The sequence below is a fragment of the Myxocyprinus asiaticus genome, chromosome 34, assembly GCF_019703515.2.
Source record: "Myxocyprinus asiaticus isolate MX2 ecotype Aquarium Trade chromosome 34, UBuf_Myxa_2, whole genome shotgun sequence".
In the NCBI taxonomy this organism is placed as follows: Eukaryota; Metazoa; Chordata; class Actinopteri; order Cypriniformes; family Catostomidae; genus Myxocyprinus; species Myxocyprinus asiaticus.
Window position 1 is genome coordinate 7,966,115 of NC_059377.1, and position 21,120 is coordinate 7,987,234.

General features: G+C 35.3%; 1 protein-coding gene across 1 annotated transcript in view; it reads right to left on the bottom strand.

Annotated features, from left to right (window-relative positions):
• The window catches only part of rims2b (regulating synaptic membrane exocytosis 2b), a 217,071-nt gene that overhangs the window by 78,546 nt on the left and 117,405 nt on the right, over positions 1-21,120 (bottom strand). Inside the window, exons 10-18 of the mRNA XM_051670284.1 lie at positions 20,928-21,027; positions 20,496-20,619; positions 17,345-17,391; positions 17,132-17,241; positions 13,463-13,510; positions 7,955-8,085; positions 5,757-5,928; positions 5,159-5,312; positions 717-743 (exon numbers count right to left, since the gene is read on the bottom strand). Of these exons, the coding sequence (XP_051526244.1) occupies positions 717-743; positions 5,159-5,312; positions 5,757-5,928; positions 7,955-8,085; positions 13,463-13,510; positions 17,132-17,241; positions 17,345-17,391; positions 20,496-20,619; positions 20,928-21,027 (913 nt within the window). The remainder of the gene's footprint in view (positions 1-716; positions 744-5,158; positions 5,313-5,756; positions 5,929-7,954; positions 8,086-13,462; positions 13,511-17,131; positions 17,242-17,344; positions 17,392-20,495; positions 20,620-20,927; positions 21,028-21,120) is intronic.

Here is a 21,120-nt window from a genome sequence, read left to right on the forward strand (position 1 = left end):
TACAGTATGTTTTTATAGTACCTCTTATATGTCAAAAGATCAAGGAAAATTTGATTCTTCATGTCATGACCCCTTAAAAATGCTTTGAGTAAAATTATTATAATGTAAAGTAGGGCTGGGCGATATATTGTATATTTATGGTAAATTTGCTTCCAATACGGCCTAATCAGACCAAAGCCGATAACTGTAAAAATGGCTTATATTGGCCAATTACGATATGGTCGTTGATATAACATGCATCCCTTCCAGGTATAAATGTTGAATATTACTCTGCAAGTAAAGACCCAGAGATTAGTATGATATACAAATACCACACATGAATAAAACTTAAGTTTCTAGAAATATACTAGAACTAGAAATCTCTGAGGCTAACATTTGTTTAGCAAGAAAACAAAACAGACAAACATAGCAAACATGAACCAGAGTAAGGTTTGTGAGAGGCTAGGAAAAGCATTAGCAGTCCACACACACATCCACTCAGGATGGGCCATAAACTGAACTATGAACTATTTCCAGTAGAAAGATCAGGCCTAAAGGGAATTAGCTGAACAATGAGGTTTGGTGACAGGTAGCAGTAGCGGCAACTACATGCAAGCTGTGTGGAATAATTTAGGTTTCTAAAGAGTATGTGGAGTGAGAGCAGGGGAGAGTATTGAGGATAGTAATCACACTGCTGACCAATCACATGCTAGCTGGGGCAAGCAGGTTCAAGTTACCTGAGTTGTAATAATACGGGCCTTTGTCTGGAAATGTGTCAGTGGATTAATAGACAGTAATATTTTTTGAAGGAAACAAAATATGAACAAACACATCAACAAAACAAATATACTGGCATATACTCCAAAAAATTTGCTGTTCAAATTTAAAAGTTAGAACTGTTTTTCTGTATTTTAGTTGTGTAACTAATAAAGAATTCTATAGCTCCGCTCCGAACCTAGTGAGCTGCCTACCTAGACAACATTTGAAGGCATCATTGGCATGCTCATGATACAAAAGTTGTTCCAAAAGTTGTTCCAAAAGGTGTAATTATGATAGGCTTCTTAGATGCCTTCTTTTGGAAAAATATAAGGCAGCATCACATGTATACTTCACAGATAACACAATCCCAGCACTGTCATGAGCTTTGAGAAAAAGTCAAGTTGGATTAGACAAGAGAAATATTGACTAGGAATTAGTGCTCTCAGTAGATTAATTTTATTTAATCGCAATTGATCACCGATTTTGAAAGTGCTGAAATTTGACTGTATATTCCTGTCAAAATGGATTTTTCTTCCTTCTTATGAAAGAAAACTAAACAATATGTAACAATATAATGCTTTATTAACATTTTACAAACAAAGCCTTTCACAGTATAAAGATTGAAATGCACTAAAATAGCACCAATTCAAGTAACATTAAACATTTCCCAAAGTCTAAGTGGGAGCTTAACTAATTGAAAGAACTAGTCCCCACATAGGTTGCATATTCATTGCGATGGCCATTAAATCTCTTAAACTCTCTTCCTCCACAATATTAGCTGGCCAGCAGACTGTGGCTATCTGCTTTCCTACAGCAATCGTGAAGCTGCATTCACAATTCGCAACAGGGTGCCAACACCAGCGTAAAGGCTGCAAAGTATTTGATTCCTATCTCAAGTCCCATCTGGGCTTGCTTTTTACAACAAATAGCATTAAGAGGTCCTTTCCCCATCATTTGATCACTGACATGGCTGTTGTGTGTGTTTGTGGTGTGTGCATCAGTGTAATGACTCCGGGCGGACACATCGCAAAGGTTCCGCCATGCACCGACCAGTGTTGATGCTGGTTTAAGCTTTATTAATGGTAAATGCATTAATTACGATTATGAAACTTAAACTTTTTTAATTAATCGCATGCGATAACGCATAAACTTTGACAGCTCTACTAGAAATATTTTTCATTTGATGCCAAAAGTGTCTAAAGTGTCTAAAAATAACTTGTATCCAACATTTGAGTGTGCTACAATTTTTATGCTTGTAGGGGTATCATGTTGTTTTTAAGGCTGGTTGTTGATACAGATTTCCTGATTCCAATTCACAAGCTCTCAATTCGATTTCGATTTGACTCTGATTCATTTGGGTATATTTCATAATTAATGTCCATTTTGCTTGCATATAAATGGAATGTGATGACGCGTTATACCCTTATTTAGCAGCATAAATAATGATTTGTCAAACTTTTTTATATGATAACTTTTTTAAATATTGAGTGTACATTTATAACATTATGCTTTGTGTTATATAACCCTGGAATTAGTTTTAAAAAACAAATTACCACAGTTACGAGGGGCTTTCGATTACAGCTGCCGAGAGAGTGACTGTAAATTTGGCATCTTCTCCCATCTGACTGTCTTAATCCGTCTCTCTTTATTTATTTTTTCTTCTGGAAAGTCATAATAGTGGACTGTTTCTTTTGCTCTTGGAGCAAATGGGTAAGTGAAAATAATATTTGCTGTGATCTCCCATTCACCACAGTCGAAGTTTACCCTGCAATATTTTACTTCCGCATTCCAAAACCCGGAGTGTGAAAATGGTCTATTCTCTACCGGGGGGATCCACAGAAAGGCTTTTCCATATTGTATAGTGCATCTAAATGCATTCAGTGAGACACGGATATTAACACGGAGATAGCGTGCAACCACGAAATCCGTCCGGGTAGTGCACGTTGATGTGATAACTGTCCTTTGCACCCTCAATGCGCCCTTCAGCTGTGCCCGCATCAGTGCCCCACAGCGGACTATTACCCAACAGTCCCTGCTGCAGATCATCTCGACCAATCACAGCGGCCTGGAGTTTCCGAGCCAGAGGCAAAAACATGGCGGAGGAAGCAATGTCAATCGCGGATTAAAATTTGATTTTAAAATCGTTTTTTCCTGATTGTCAATGGCGGATCACTTGTTTATCATGTGTATATAGTATCACTTTTAAGTCTGATGTGCAGAACTGGTTCAAAACTTTGTTTTAATTTTTTTTTCTCCCTTTCTCTCCCCAATTTGGAATGCCCAATTCCCAATGTGCTCTAAGTCCTCGTGGTGGTGTAGTGACTCGCCTCAATACGGGTGGCAGAGGACGAATCTCAGTTGCCTCCACGTATGAGACCGTCAATCCACGCATCTTATCACGTGGCTTGTTGATCACGTTACCGTGGAGACATAGTGCGTGTGGAGGCTCACGCTATTCTCCTCGCACAACACACCATGCTCCACACCGAGAGCGAGAACCACATTATAGCGACCATGAGGAGGTTAACCCAATGTGACTCTACCCTCCCTAGCAACTGGGCCAATTTGGCTGCTTAGGAGACCTGGCTGGTGTCACTCAGCACGCCCTGGGTTTGAACTCACGACTCCAGGGGTGGTAGTCGGCGTTTTTACTCGCTGAGCTACCCAGGCCCCTCTCAAAACTTTGTTAATTTTCCAGAGATATGGAATTACTCCTTTTCAGTTTATTGAATAGTTTCTCTTGGGGAAGTTTTAAGTTCATAAAAGTAAGTAACCTAACACTAAACCTTTGAAATTGTTGTTTCAAAGAGAATTTTAGAATTATTGTGAGTCTCTAAAATATCAAGATAGGAGAGAATAATTTAATGCACATGGCTGTAGCTTGTAAGATTGCTTATATTTATTGATATAGTAACATCGGTCTAACAGTGATATTTATACCTGTAGAAGTGTGGCTGTGTGTATTTTATAACTATTTTTGCAAATATATGGCGGTATGTTCTGTCTATACATTTTAATGTGTTCTAAGCAGGTGCCTGTAACCATCCATGTTTCTGAATCATGTTTATCTTTCTCTAAAGATTTAAAATGATGGGGTTTTGTTGCTGTAGTTGTATGTGTGCTTTGTTTTTCAGAGGTTCTTCATTAAATTATCTAATGCTTTATTGTAAATGTGTTGCTTGAAATTATTTAATAAAAACAAATATTCAATAGTGAGTTAAAAGTGTGTTCCTTTACCCTATCTATCAATGTCATGCCATTTTCAAATAATAATTTGTAAAACTGCATGTATATAAAAACATAATGAAAAAATTAGTCATCTGATTGAAGTCTATCCCAAATGCACACTTTTATCACTCATGCACTCTGATGGACTTGTTGACTAGCACCCCATCGGTCTGCACTCGCTTACATCACCAAAGTCTGACATCAGAGGAAGACCGCAAGGGCGGAGGGTGCCATTTGGGACAGGGCCAGAAGTGTTTTGGTTTAGCGCACATTAACGAGAGTCGAATGGCTTCTTTAACATATCTCTGCCGTGTGTGATTGGAATTAAATGTTTATTTTTTGTTGTTTTTGATCACAACTGACTTTAAAGTACAGAAATGATATTAAAAGAGATATTATTCAGTGACAAATTGATTGCGTTGATCTCGTCTTTGGACAAACAGAATGAGTTAACCCTTTAAGCTTGAATGGGCCAGAGAAAAAGTAATAGTCAAAATATTGATAACTACAGTCTTGACTGTACACTGTATCAACACAAAATAGATATCGTTTGAAAGTTTAGAAGCTCTATGTTTTTTTTTGTTTTTTTTTTGTCGAGTTATAAGCCTTTAATTTTGGGTATGCCACTGTAACAGGAAATCTTTAAAAACACCTTCAGATATTAAAGGGTTAAACCAAACTTCTTCTCTCAACACAAAGGGAAAGGATCTCTGTGCTGAACTTCTTCATCACTACTCAATCACTGGTAGGTGAAATCTGAACATTTTCCAGCCAGTGGATGATCACAGACTTGAAGTCACATAGCGTGAAATTTGGTCACATATGTGAGTGATTTAATCGCATTGTAGAGGGCTGAATATGGAGTGAAAAGATTAATCTTGGAATTTAAGAATCGATATTGAGATTGTTTAAATGAAGATTGTGATGTATCTGAATTTTGTATTTCTTTTACCCAGCAAATTGTTAGCTTAGCATCACGATAACATCAAACTCCTGTGCACTTTGTGTGAAAAGCGCTGTTTGTGTGGTGCTGAAGCAGTTGCTGCTCATGAAGAGCGTCTATGAGGTTCTATTTCAGTAAGGATGCTGCCTTACGGGTAGCTGCCAATGTTGACAGCAGACAGTGAGGCAGCTCACCAGGGTTTGGAACAGTGATTTTGTATTTATTAGAATAGTAGGTGTGTGTACATACTCTGTAACCTGCGCGTGGGGCTCTCTCCATGTAGGATTCGTCTCTGCATGTAGGGTGAGGGGTTAGGCAGGGGCATAGAAGATAGGTCATGTGTTTGTAGCTTATACCAGTGAGGCTGATCGTCCACCAGGGCTGTCTCCAACTCTATTAGAATCTACACACAGATATGAAATACATATATTACATAAGGTGTGCACCATTTATGATGACTGATGATGTTCAGGATTAGATTAAAGGGGTTTAGATTATGTCTTAAATCACACTTATGGTTAAGTTTCTTGACAGGTGTCATGAGATTCACTCATTTACATGTAATATCAACAACCACTGTGTTAAAATTTTGGAGTTATGTTCTCTAGTAGAGTTCATATCAATACCTGCAACGATACATTACACCTGTATCATAATAATCATTTAAAATAATGCTAGACCTACATATTTTGCGAAGGAAGTCACAAAACAATTCATGTTGGTAAAACTTATGTTCATATCATCAGACATTGCTGCCGGAACAGCTTTGTTGCATCACAAAAGAGTACATAGTGTACATATGACTATCCACATGGTATTATAAGAGACACAGATGTTCCTCTCTCACCTCTCCTAGGAACTCGCTTTCCTCCTCTCGGACTCTGGCCTGATCCCATAGTGTGATCTCCAGCATACGCTCTCTGAACTCTCGTCTGTGCACTGGTGAGTACATGAACGTCTGGTTCCACTTGGGCTCTAGGGATTTCTTCACTGTTTTCGTTCTTCTCTTGCTTTTGTCACTGAGAAGAACAGATGAGTATTACACCTGCTTATGAAGCTAAAACAATAAACTAGAGTTACAGGGTAAGTGACAGGGTGATCTCAGAAACATATTTCACCCCAAAACCAAGAAATAACACTTTAAATAGATATGAATCCTCTTTTAGGAACATTAAAGGAATAGTTCATTCCAAAATGATAATTCTCTCATCATTTACTCACCTTTATACCATCTCAAAGTTGACTTTCTTCTGCTGAAAACAAAGATTTTTTTGAAGGGTATATGACGTGTTTTTGTCCATATAATGTAAGTCAATGGGGTCCAAAACTTAAGAGTGTTCTTAAGAGTAGCTCGATTACACTTCCTTGCACTTGATGCATACGCAGAGCATGTGGATGCACCAAGTAGACTGCAAATGTCAAGATTTATAGTGAAAAAGGAGTTACATTTTGGTCTGTTTCTCACCCAAATCTGATCGTATCGCTTCAGAAGACATGGATTAATGCACTCAAATTTTATGGATTATCTTTATTCGGCTTTTTCCTTTTTGGAGCTTTCCTTAGTTATGGACCCCTTTGACTTGCATTGTATGGACAAAAACAACTAATATATCTATCAAAATATCTTTGTTTGTGTTCCGCAGAAGAAAAAAGTTCATACGAGTTTGTGACTGCATAAATGTGAGTAAATGATGAGAGAGTTATCATTTTTGGGTGAAGTATTCCTTCGAGATTTTTTGTATTGTAAGATTATTATTATGACAAAACTGTTCAGTAATTTTTTTACCTAAATACATTTTATTTCTTTAATAAAAATGGTATAATTTGATGAATTAAGGCTGCGTGACACAAAAGTGACATTTGTGTTGTTCGCGGTCAAATTTGGCCGACCATAGGAAATTAATGGGCGAGACTATAACACAGAGCATTTTTTTTATTTGTCATATAAAATCAATAATTAAGCCACAATGCAGAACACGCAAAGACAGGAATGAAGGGATGAGACTATAACACATCCACAATGCAGAACACATGCTCTCTCTCTCTCTCTCTCTCTCTCTCTCTCTCACACACACACACACACACACAAACACACAGGAATGGATGGGTGAAACTACAACATGGAGCAATTCTTTTGGGAAATTGTCAAATAAAATGAATAATTCAGCCGCAATGCAGAACACACACAGACAGAAATGAAGGGGTAAGACTATAACACATCCACAATGCAGAACACATGTGCTCTCACATGCACACAAATACACAGAGGAATGAATGTGTGAGACTATAACACAGAGCCATGTTTTTGGAATTTGTCAAATAAAATACAAAATTCAGACACAATGCAGAACAGACACACACACAAATGAATGGGTGAGACCATAACACACAATGCAGAACACACACACACACACACACACACAATTCTTCATGTTTTAACATATAGAAGTGTAGGTTTTTACTGTAGTGAAACTGACATATATTATACATTTGCATATGCAAATTAATGGTGTAATTGAGTAATTTAAAGGTAGACAAGATCTAAATAGCATAACATCCCCCCCAAAAAACTTTAGTGTTACTTTACTTTATTGAAGTTAATGTTATTACATTTCTTTCATAAAAATAAATAGAATTACATGTTTATTGTTTTCGGTCAAATTTGACCACAAACAATACAAGTGTGAGTCATTTTTCAATGTTAAAATAACTAATACCAGTTTAATAAACTGAGACAACAATAAGCAATTCACTGGTGGAGTCCCCTGAGTAGTGTAAATACACGTGGTGTTATCAAAACATTGTTCTGTTTATTTGAGCATCCCGACCAGCCCAACATAACAACATCGGCTCAATCAATGACGTGGGTTTGGAGTGGGACTATCTTTATATTTATTCGTATCATTTTGTATCTGTATGCTTATTTTTGCAATTCCGTTAATTGACACTAGTGGCTCATGAATTACACACTTCACCTTTAAAACCTAATTCAAAGTCCTCTTGAAGGGAAAAAAAGAACTTATCTGAACTGTGACATGTGCTTACCTTCTGTCAGGGAGGAAGTAGATTTTGACGTAGGGATTCCTGGGCCGCCCGTCTTCTTGTGCAGGCAGGTCTTTGGCACCCAGGATAGTTACAATGAGTTGATGTCCCACTTTATCGTACCAGAGCTTCACCTGCAGGAACAGGCCGAGTCTGTTAGGAGGTCTGCAGGGAGAGCTTACCTCAGAGGCAGGCCTGCAGCAGCCCTTGATGCATTGTTTGAAGCATCACATGCTTGGCAGAACTTTCCCACACAAGGAAATAAGTTAGTTAACTTACAGGGTCTTACACTAGATCAAGTTATACTGTTAAATTCTCAAATAAAACATAAATGTGAGAACAATTCTAACTTTAGAAGAACTATTTCTAAGCATTGAATGACACAGTTCACTACAACAGCATTTTAGGGGTCTTGATTTGAACAGCTGTCTGTGTGCTGTGAGTCTGGGCTGTGGAATGTTCCATCCCTCATTGGCCGGCCAGGGGATGGGGGTGTGTCTGCCACAAGTCTTGCCCAATCAGATGACTGAATGACAATTCTTCACACTTTTACAGCCCAGCAATCCAAATCAAATGAAATAATACCACACTGAGTAAAAGCACAAGAAATTTAACACAAGGTGCAAAATGGGTAATAATTAAATTTGTACCCAAACCAGAATTGAAACAGCTTTGAAAGTCTTAATTGCAGCTGAGAAATAAACTAAAGTGTCAATGTCGCACATGCATCTACAGTGTGCTCACAGTCAGTTACTAAATTCCCCCCAAAACAAACAAATTATAAAAAGGGCAAAAACTAGAAGACTACAGAAGTTACCAGACCAGTGTAATCAAAATTATTTTTTTTAAATTAATGAAACATTAAACAAAATCAAAAGTTAAATGAAACAATTTGTACATATTTTGAAATAATTAAGTGCATTTATATTTAAATTAATATTTAAATGTACCAATGTAGTAAATAAAGTTCATGGATATTTTTGGTAATATTCCATTAAAACAGTAATAATTGTTTAAAATATTTCATCGTATCTATTTTGTCCCTATAGAAAATAGTATTTACCAATGTTGTTTTTAATAATAGGTTTCATTTGACAAAGTATAATGGTACATTTAATTATGGATTCATTTAATTATTGATTAATTAATTAAATCATATGAATTAGTATTGACTTTATTATTTCATTTTGAGTAATTTGGTTCTCTATAACAAATGCTTCTGAGGCATTCAGTAATATAACTCCCATGGCTTCAAAGAATTTGCCCTTTCTTTGTAGCAGATCACTAGAGCTAAAAGAAACACGCATCTATACTGTACCGTTAGAGAGTACTCGCTATTCTAAAAGTCCAATACAAGCGCATGCAGCAAAGCAACAGAAAGTGCTTAATGCAAACTAGAGCAATCCAGCTAGCTTCCATTGCAAAAACAGTAGTGGGGGAAGAGGCTTCAGTCCAAACAAATTGTACCATTTCATTCTTGTACAGATGTATTGAGGTCTGTGTTTTATGCGTTTACGAAAATCATCTTCGAGTGTATCAGGAAACACTGGTCCAAAATCTAATATCACTGTAACTCCATTTTAGGGATGTGCCAGTGTGGTCGACTAATCGACTAGTCATCTAACAACTAATTTGTCGATTAGTGGGGTTGTTTACTAACATTAACCTTTTTAGTGGTGATGGTTTTAATGGGAGACACAATTCTCAAATTAATTGAGAGGCACAACTTCTTAAAGAGCATTTTTGCATGATAACTTGCTGTGCTTAACACTGAATAACAGTCAGCACAGTAAAACACTGCAAGAAGTTTTGCCTCTTTAATGCGTTAAGTTTAGTCTTTTTATGCGCTGTTGTTACAGCACCGCATCAACAATAAATTTCAAGATGATCACCGTCAGACGTTAAGTCCTGTGAGTAATATTCCCGCAGGGGCAGATTTAGGCACGAGGCACCCATACAAGCTAGGGCCACTACTGTATTCCCGTATTTGTAAGATGTTGTGGAGGGAATAAAGTCTAGCTGATTCTGTCTGACACTGTCTTGGGCCAAAGGCAGGGAAACACCCTGCACAGGTGGCCAGTCTATCACAGGGCAACACACACAGACATACACATTCACACGCTCATTCACCCCTACAGGCAATTTAGAGTTTCCAATTAGCTTGACCTGCATGTTTTTGGACTGTGGGTGAAACTGAAGACCCCAGAGGAAACCCACGCAAACATGGGGAGAACATGTAAACTCCAAACAGAAAGGCTCTGGGTGTGCCAGGACATCTTCTTGCTGTGAGGCGACAGTGCTACCCACTGAACCACCATGCCGCCCTTGTGCAATAAGATTTTATAGTTACAGTGGCAAGAAAAAGTATATGAACCCTTTGGAATTACTTGAATTTATGTATAAATTTGTCTTAAAATATGGTTTGTTCTTCATCTAAGTTTCAAAAATGAACAAACACACAAAAAATCTGTTTTAACTAATAACACAAATTATTGTGTTGTTCTTGTACATATTGAGTACATAATTTAAACATTCACAGTGTATATTGGAAAAAGTATGTGAACCCCTAGGGTAATGAAGTCAACAAAAGCTTGAGTTGGCAAACCCGGCATCCAATTAATGAAACAAAATTGGAGGTGTGGGTTAGAGCTACTCTGACTTATAAAAAGAACTCAAACATTTTGAGTTTGCTATTCACAAGAAACATCTGCTGACATGGACCATGTCTCGCAAAAAAGAGATCTCAGAAGACCTACAATCAAGAATTGTTGCTTTGCATGTAGTTGGAAAGGGTTACAAAGTTATCTTGAAGAGTTTAGATATTCATCTGTCCACAGTTAGACAAACTGTCTATAAATGGAGATGATTTAGTACTGTGGCTACTCTCCCTAGAAGTGGCCGTCTAGCCAAGATGACTCAAAGGAACACCACAGAATGCTCAATGAGGTAAAAAAGAACCCTAGCATGACAGCTAAAGACTAGAAGGAATCATTGGAACTGGTTAACATCTCTGTTCATGAGTCTACTATACAGAAAACGTTAAACAGGCACGGTGTCCATAGCAGGACACCATGAAAGAAGCTGCTGTTTTACAACAAAAACATTGCTGTGCCCTTGAAGTTTGCCAAAGACCACCTTGACAATCCACAGCGCTTCTGGGAAAATGTTGACCACGCAGCACTATGCATGGCATAAAAAGGGCACAGCTCACCAATGTGAAAACATCCTCCCAATGGTAAAGTACGGTGGAGGGAGCATCATGATTTGGGGCTGCTTTGCTGCTTCGCAAAAAAATTAAAAAAATAAAAATTTCCCAAGAAAATTATTTAATTAATTTATAAAATGAATTCCCAAGTTTATCAAGATAACAGGATAATGTCAGGGTGGCTGTGCGCCAGCTGAAGCTCAGTACAAATTTGGTGATGCAGCAGGACAATGACTCTAAACACTGAAATAAATCCACTACAGAATGGCTTCAAAAAAAGAAAATCCATCTTTTGGAGTGGCCCAGTCAGAGCCCAGACCTTAACCCAATAGAGATGCTGTGGAATAACCTCAAGAGAGCTGTTCACACCAAGAATCCAAAGAATATGGCTGAGCTGAAGCAGTTGTGTAAGGAAGAATGGTCCAAAATTCCTTCTGAACGTTGGGCAGGTCTAATCTGCAGCTACTGGAAACACTTGGTTGAGGTTATTGCTGCCAAAGGAGGATAAACCAGTTATTAAATCCAAGGGTTCACTTACTTTTTCCACAGCACTGTGAATTTTTAATGGAATGTTTTCAATAAAGACATGAAATATTATAATTGTTTGTGTGTTGTTAGATTAAGCACATTTTGTTTGTCTTTCCTTATGACTTTGATGAAGATGAGATCACATTTTATGACCAATTAATGCCGTATACCATTTCCAAAGGGTTCACATATTTTTTCTTGCTACTGAATTTAGCCTTTTTAATTGTTGAATGTTTGTTAGTCACCATGTTCAAGTGCTGCACTTAGCGTCTGTATATACCTCTGAAATTAATCTGATCGGGGTCACGTGAACCTAACGACGCCTAATTATACAGTATTACCCTTAACACCGACTATTCGTTCAAACAACCGACCGACTAGACAATTATAAAAATTGGTAGTTTTGCACATCCCTAATCGATAAAAAAAAAAAAAAACTAGAGCAATAACAATAGGAGTTTATTACAGTGAAATGGAGAAAATCATAAAAAAAAGAAAAAAGAAAAAAGTTCTATTAAAGGAATAGTAATTATGAAAAAAAAAAAAAATTCTAGTTGTTTTAAAACTGTATGATTTTTTCTTCTTCAGTTAAACACAAAATGGAATGTTTAAAAGAATGTTGTTCATGTTGTTCTTTTACTGAAAGCATACAGTTACCAGGGCCTGTCAAGCTCCAAAATAGCACCATAAAAATATTCTATACAATTTATGCATTATATTCCAAGTCTTCAAATATCATGTTCAACTTAGCACATCATGAAGACGCATCATGCCACCGAGATATCAAGGCAAAACATCACTGGTTCTTTCTCGTAACTAATTGTGACACACCAAGTTAAATATGTCCTTTTGCATTCCACGGAAGAAAGAAAGTCATACGAGTTTGAAACAACATGAGGGTGAGTAAATGATGAATTTTCTTATTTTGATGAACTAACCAAAAACTAACTAACAGTTGAGTATTTTTGGACATTTGTATTTATTTGGTTTCATAAACCCAGTAATAATATTTTAAACAGGCCTAAATGATAGATGCATTTTTATTGGTACAATTTGTTCATTAATCTATGATGTTTAGAGAAATGCTCTTCATTGGAAAATGCAATATTAACTTTTAATGTGCCAATTAACATACAGATTTTTTTTTATATATATATAGTAACACAGAACATAATATTTGATAGAACATGAACCAAAAAGGGGTTCTTTTTTATTGTATTGCTTGCCTCTTTTTATTTATTTATTTTTAGAAATTGTACTAACAAAGTTCAGATTTTAATTGTGGTACAACATATACAATTCACCATCATATATTATATCATATATTAATTAATCTAAACATATTATAATTTAATACAAATATATTGCTCCATGTTACATGAAAATGTTTCTAAAAAAAAAAATTAAAAAAAAAGAGTTTACAATTTAAAGAGACTACATTTTGCAATTAATTTCGATTGAGCTAATTTTTAAAAGATTAAAACATTTAGATTGTCTCTTTAAACTGTTAAAAACATGTATGCAATTTAAACTATGAAGCATAATCATACTGCAATAACGAAACAGCTATTATGGACTGTGGTTGTAAATGCAAGGATAATGATGTATAACTTTTGGGAAGAAAATAAAAAACGAAAGAGCAAGGGGGAGAACTTGGGATGCTGCCGATTTCCTGCAGTGCATTTTCCAAATAACGCAGAGAGAAAATAATAAAGGAGCGAGAGAGACTGCCAGAAACAAGAAAAAAGAAAAGAGAGAGAGAAGTGTGACGATGTTACCTGGACCCTAGGGACAAAAGGCGTGGTTCTTCTACTAAGGCATGGACTCTGGATAAGCAAAATTAACAAAGAAAACAAAAGCAATAAATCTCAACCAAAACTGCACAGAGGCACACAAATCAAAATAAGCCATCTGAGAAGAGATTTAGCCTAACTGAATAATATGATGGTCAGTTATCTTTAATTTAATTTAATACAACAACTGCTTTATGAACTTAAACCTCAATGCTAAAATATGCTTCTACTACATTTTATGTTGTATCTAAAAGAATTTAATGCAATGCTTATTCTTAATCTGTGTTCCTGAATAAACAAATGCAAACAACAACATGCAATTAGCGTGATGCTAGGTAATTAGTGGGGATCAACATACACTATATGTGTGTGTGTGTGTGCGTGTGTGTGTGTGTGTGTGTGGCCGGATTTGGGTGGTTTACGAGGAAATTTTTTTAGGTTACAAACTGGTAATTACAAGAGTATTATGCTATAAATGTGGTTTATGAGGAAATTTCTAGTGTCCCCATAATTTAAATTGCTTAAAAAACATACTAAATTATGTTTTTTGTTTGTTTTGTTTTGTTTTTTATGTAAAAATGCAGAAAGTTTTTTGTCAGGGTTAGGTTTAGGGGTAGGGTTAGGGGATAGAATCTATAGTTCGTACAGTATAAAAATCATTATTTCTATAGAGAGTCCTCATAAGGATAGCTGCACCAACGTGTGTGTGTGTGTGTGTGTGTGTTCTGTACTGTAGCGTTTTAGGATAAATCTCCCTCATTTCGAACCAAAAGAAAACACAGTGACACTTTATAATAACTTCCATCAATACTTCATTAACAAACATTATATAATGCTTAACAGATCATTAGTTAATATATATTCAAATAGTTCAAAATATGAGATAAACAAACGCATGTTTACTAATGAATTAAACATTACCTAATGCTTAACAGATGATTACTTAATATAAATTCAAATATTTACAAATGTTATTAAACTTTCATTCCTATAAGCCTTTGTGCATTTTAACATTAACAATTAAATGATTTTAACAAATGATACATAATGATTAACAGATCATTTGTTAATGTACATTTGAATGCTTACAAATGTCAATAAACTTTTTCACAAATGATTCATAAATGAGTTTATGCACTTTTTTACATTTACAAATGTTTTCAGAAATTATTCATATTTTCCACCACTTTCCACACTATTCATGTTTACAAATGATTTGTTAATGTACAGCTAATTAGTAACCACAAGATCTGTAAAAGCCACACATTTGCTGTTTGTTTGTTGTAGTATGCTTTTACTATGTATACCTAAATACTTTACACATCATTTATTAATTATTTTTGCAGTACCCAATCTAAAGTTGAAACCATTCATCCACTGTAAATTTTTATAAAGGTTTACAAATAATTATTCAGTACCTTTATGGGCATTGGACTGATTAGCTACTGTAACAATGTTTGTGATAGGGGTGGTTTGTTAGTTGTATTTCAAAAAATAAAAGAAATATAGAAAAAAGTTAAAGGCCATATATGAATGAAAGCTTAGTAACATTTCTAAATATTTGAATTTATTCACTATAATGATCTGTTAAGCATTAATTAAAGTTATTATAAAGTGCTACCGAAATAAAATTTACAACAGCGCAAACCATAGTGACAACACTTAAACTCAGACACACCAGCCCAAAAAACAGACAAAAGCATATATATTATTCATATAAATCAGCTTTTGGCTGATCAACATCACCTTTTTAACACAATCTACACAAATTTAGTGCATTCACAGTGGCTATAGCTACAGTAAATAAGCTAATTTCCCTACTTGAACAATTAAAAGAAACAATAATCGCAAATCTTTTTAAGCCTAAAGCAAATTGTATATTTCTGTACGAATGCTTTAACACCTTTGTGAAACTTTCCTTCCAGATGTCTCAAGTGTATAGTTTAAACATACTGAGAACACTGCAAACAACGTCACACACTACCCTTATGTTTTACACTGCTATTAAGATCAAGGTCGGTCGTTTTTAGTAAATGTAACAACTTCAGTGTAAAGAACAATAGCTGGCCCTTCAAGGAATTTCTTTTACCTAACATACTTATCCAACGTTGCTGTGTCAGAGCTGACCTTCTACCAAACGTACGTCAATCAGGTAACAAGCTTGAAAACTAATTATACATTTTCCGCTTTGGGATTCCTTCCAGAGTCCAAGATGGACTGTGACAGAGAGAGTCTAGGACTGTCACAACTATCTAGAAACAGTGATCACAGAGAACAACTTACCGAAATTACCAAAATTAAAAGTTTAAGAAGTTTATGCTATTTATCTTTTGGGTCAGTCTCTAAAAGGGGTGCTTTATTAATTTTGAAATGTACATTTTTCAAGGATAGTAAAGTAAATGTTTTGTCATTTCGAGCATTCTATCAAAGATTGTCTTTAAAAGTTAATAAACTACATTGTGCCATCTCAAAGTAAATTAATACATTTTAATATACTGTATGTTAGAATTATGTCTTTAAAAAAGTAACATGGTTGACGGTTTAACGTTCATTTAGCTATTACTAGCCTTGTGCTAATGACACATCGAGATGCTTTTTAGAAAGAGTGTTTAATGTTGATATTTCTGCAAATACACAGTTTTCAACAAGCAATCGTTTACTTTGCAAAATCAGTGGTAACAGGGTTCACAATTTAAGATCACCCTTATCGCAAGCTCTTTCATTTTTACTAGTTCAATTAGTAGTAATTTCACTGTTGATATTGGGATGGACATTTGCACTAGTAACAATGTAATTACTTTTATCAAATTGATATAAAAAATAATAATTTTTACTAGAAGGAACTACATAGCTGATATATTTTAGTTAGTAAGTAGTGAATAGATATCTGTAATTGTGTTTTGAACAGGAGTGAATGACAGATCATTGTGAAATTCTACTAGTAAAAAAGCAGTTACAGATATCAGAAATTGTTTTATACAAATTGAAATTCCATTCTTTTTTATATCAAAATGGAATGGCTTGCGATATGGCACCCTTCTGATTTTGACAAGAATTTTGATGGAAGAATACATTATATTAATAATGGATAATTATGATGGTCACAAGGTTGACGCATAACATGAAGATTCAACTACTTTTAAAAGAAGACTCAAAGTCATTTAAATGATATTCCATGTCAAATAAAATCTAAAAATATAAATAAAGAGAATAAAGACAAAATATTAACTTTGGAGAAAGGCCCAAAACCTGTTGATGTACTTAAAAAAAAAGAAACAATAATAATGCATAGTAAAATTTGGCTTCAGCTATTCATTGATAAAGTCATTATTTGCACATTATTTAATGAGGGACACAAAAAGCAGCCGTTTTGTAGAATGACCCAATTATAGCACCTTGATCTTGTTTGATCTGAGCCATTATGAGCAACAAAACAGAGTGTACCAGCAATCTTCCTGAAGATGTCGTGAAATAATCTCTAAACTTCATAGCTAGTGCCATCCCATTGGTGAAGAGCTCTTTTACACCTTCCTAAACTTATGTGGCGGAAAATGACCTACTAAATCCTGAGTCGACCGGCCAATGAAAAGCAAAGAGACCAGAGATTTGCCATTTAGTATGTGCAGTGCATCAGAGTGCCTGCTGGGTACTCACTGAGAGCTGTCCAGACAGATACTGAGGGGTGTCTCGGAGCATGCCAGGACTCATAGGGGAAGTGACGGAGATGGAAGGGCCCATTTTTTGGGATTCAAAGGAACTTGAACCTAGAATAGTTAAAAAAAGGTCAAATGGGTGGCTTAGATCATTACTTTGTATCCTTCCATTAGTTAATGCAAGGAAAATTTGTATATGTCAAAACCAACTCACTTGATTCAAGTTGTCCATGAGTGCTCTCTGGTATTCTAGGAACATCTCTACATGACAAGAGAGATTAGCATTACTGTACAAAGACAGCAGTAGGATTTCTTTAAATTAAAATCTTAAAGGGACAGTTCACCCAAAAATGAAAATTCTCTCATTATTTACTCACCATCATGCCATCCCAGGTGTGTATGACTTTCTTTTTTCATCAGAACACATTTGAAGAAAAATAGAGAAATACTTTAGCTCAGTAGGTCCTTAAAATGCAAGTGGATGGTGATCAGACCTTTGAAGCCCCAAAAAGAACAGACAGTCAGCACAAATGTCATCCATACGACTCTACTGGTTAAATTAATGTCTTCTAAAGCAAAACGATCACTTTTGGTGCAAATAAGATCAATATTTAAGTACTTTTTAACTATAAACCATTGCTTCTGGTCAGCAGCCTTATGCGCATTCATGAGAGGGCGGAGTTCACGCGGTCTCGTGTGACGTATTTGCGTTGGCATGTTATGATGTAATCTCACATTTTTCTCTCGGTTGAGGCATACAGGATGAGCACACAAACGCCCCATTGTGAGTAAACAAACAGATAAAACCAACTAAGCTTCTGTATAGCTTTCCTCCTACTCAGCTGTAAACACTGCTGCTCTTCTGGGTGTGCCACACGTGCGTCTGTTCTCGCGTGAACATGCCAATGCGATTACGTCACACCCGTACTGCTGCTGACTGGAAGAGATAATTTAGTTTTAAAAAGTACTTAAATATTTATCTTTTTCGCAGCAAAAGCGATCGTTTCATTTCAGAAGACATTAGTTTAACCAGTGGAGTCGTATGGAGGACGTTTATGCTGACTGTGATTTTTGGAGCTTCAAAAGGTCTGATCACATCCACTTGCATTTTAAGGACTTACTGAGCTGCGATATTTTTCTGTTTTTCTTCAAATGTGCTCTGATGAAGAAAGAAAGTCATACACACATGGGATAGCATGAGGGTGAGTAAATGATGAGAGAATTTTCATTTTGGGTGAACTATCCCTTTAAGTACACTAACTAAATTTCAGAAGGTAATAGGGTGGAGTGATACAGGGCGATATATAAACAAATCTGGTAACACTTTAAAATAAGATTCTATTTGTTAACATTATTTACCTACATCAGTTAACATGAGCTAAGAATGAACAATACTTTCACCTAAAAATTTTGTTAATTTGTAAAATCTAATTAGTTGACCTCACTTAATTTTTTTTTTAAGGCAATCGGTTTGCATACTTTTTCTTATTTGACTCAAGTAAAGTGAAATTAATTATTTAAGTAGAGTTTACTAGTTACAAGTAAAATCATCTGTGATTGAAGTATCTTTGTTTTATTTAATTATTTACATTGAGTTATATCACATCTCATACATTATAAGGGAAATTATGACTGGAATCTCAGTTAGCCACATGGCACACTGGATTCTCCTCAGTACTCTTAGTGCACATAAATCTGCACTTTTGTAAAGTACAATTGAGTAATGAAGAAAAAAATTAAATTTAACAGGCTCCAAGTTTACCAGAGGTAACATTAATCACTTTAATGGTGACTTCACACAAATCACGATTATCAATCAGCTACAACAAAACAACAACATTAGTCATAAGAATTAAAACTATATCCATTTTTAAATGACAATTATTATTTTGTTAAGTTCCCTTGTTTTGACCAAACATACATAATTTATCCAAGTGCAAGGACTTTTGGGTATTCCACACAGCCACAAATTTGTACTTGATAATTTTGAGTTAATAGTACTCGAAGCCAAAGTTTAAAGAAAGTATATATCTGAGTTATGATTCCAAAATGCGACATTTTAAGTACTGTTTAATTAGGAAAATTTGATTGTTTTTATTAATGACAAGTTGACAACTTTAGGGTTTAGAGAGTAATGGTAACTTAATTAAAACTAGTAAGAATAGTAAAAAAAAAATAAAGCTTAAGTTGAGTCAACCATTTTTTTTAAAATTCGAGATAACTATTAGTATTTACAGTATACAGTAAGTATATATTAACATTAGTTAATGCTTTATGAACTAACATACAATAAGTTGAAAATTATGCACATAATGAACAATTGTCGTAAAACAGTAAACAATTGTATTTTTATAAATTTGCATTAACCAAGATTTGTAAATGCTGTGAAAAAACATATAGTTCATTGTTAGTTCATGATGCTTTACTCATTAATTAATGTATTAAAATATTTTCAACTCAAATCAATGTTTCATGTCCAATTATTTGTTTATTTGGCAAGTAGTCTTGCAATAGCCTGGATAATGAGGAGTCAGACAGCCATTTTCACACAAAAAAAAAACCCACTAGCACAACTCTGCCGCAATCTGGAGGTTGATTTCAGCTGTTCAGTGATTTCTTTCTACTCAAATTACATAATTTCAACACAAATCAATATTTTATGTCCATGTATTTATTTATTTGGTTAGTAGCCATGTAATAAGCGGGATAATGTGCAGTCAGCCGGTTGTTATCGCAAAATAAACCGCTTCAGGGTGATACAAGACCTGATCACCCTGTCGGGTTTTATTGTGCGATAACAACCAGCTGACGGTACATTATCCCTTACTTAACAAATATAACCTTATTTTAAAGTGTTCCCAAAATGTTCTATTATAAAAAACTCAATATTTTCCAGCCTTTTGACGATATTCAATATATCTCTGTCAATATATCAGTAATAATGTAGTAATAATGTTGATTATTCTTAAATGCCATCAAAATAATATTAAATATATAACAAATATTCAGTATCACCAGTCCTACAAGGTAAACCTGAGCATTAACTGTACATGTTGTTGCTAGATTCTTTATGTTTTGAGCGGGGAAAATGCCTTGCCTGCACTGCATTTGAAAGATATATACAATAATTTATATGTATGTCAAGCTGCCTTCCTAAAGCACAGAACTGAAGTCCCAATGCACTGCCTTAAATAAGCCCTCAGTGAGTGAACAAGTTTTAGTTTATTTGTGATTGTTTGTGTGTGCATCTATATGTTAAGCTTCCACAGGCATCCTTCTTCATAAAGTGCCATTGTCAAGGGAAATGTCCTCTGTGCTGCTGATCTGACATGAAGACTAATGATCCATGAGTCGCTTGAACTCACCCAATGGGCCGTGAGACCACCAGCTCCACCTGCGGCTCAGGCTTGGATTCTAGAATGATATTGTAAACTTCCTTGAATGTGGCTCCCTGTAAGACTCTCCCGTTCCACTCCAGAACCTGATCACCTGGGGACAGACACAATACAACATTTCTACAACATAGAACATATTTACTCTTTCTTCTAATTGCACTAACACCGTGAACACACTTGGTTCAAAATGTGTAAATGCTGGCATTGTTAAACGCCAAAAAAATGCCAAAACTTAAATAGCAAATACAATACCACCAGAAAGAAAATAGTGTTTGTTGAACCCAAATTTAACTGGGTTTTTAGGCCTAACTCTAAAGATTCCTTATAAACAAATATCTCTATATGCAGAATATCATCAAAGCACAGAAAGTGTTTCATAGTCATCTTAATGGATGTGTTCACCTGGTCTCAGATGGCCGACAGTATCTGCTAGACTTCCTTTCTTCACCTTCGTGATGAAAGCACAAAGTCTCCCAGACTCTGTCATCTTCCCTCCCACCACCTGCAATAGACAAGTAGACACTCATATTAAAATACACTACTGGTCAAAAGTTTTGAAACACTTGACTGAAATGTTTCTCATGATCTTAAAAAT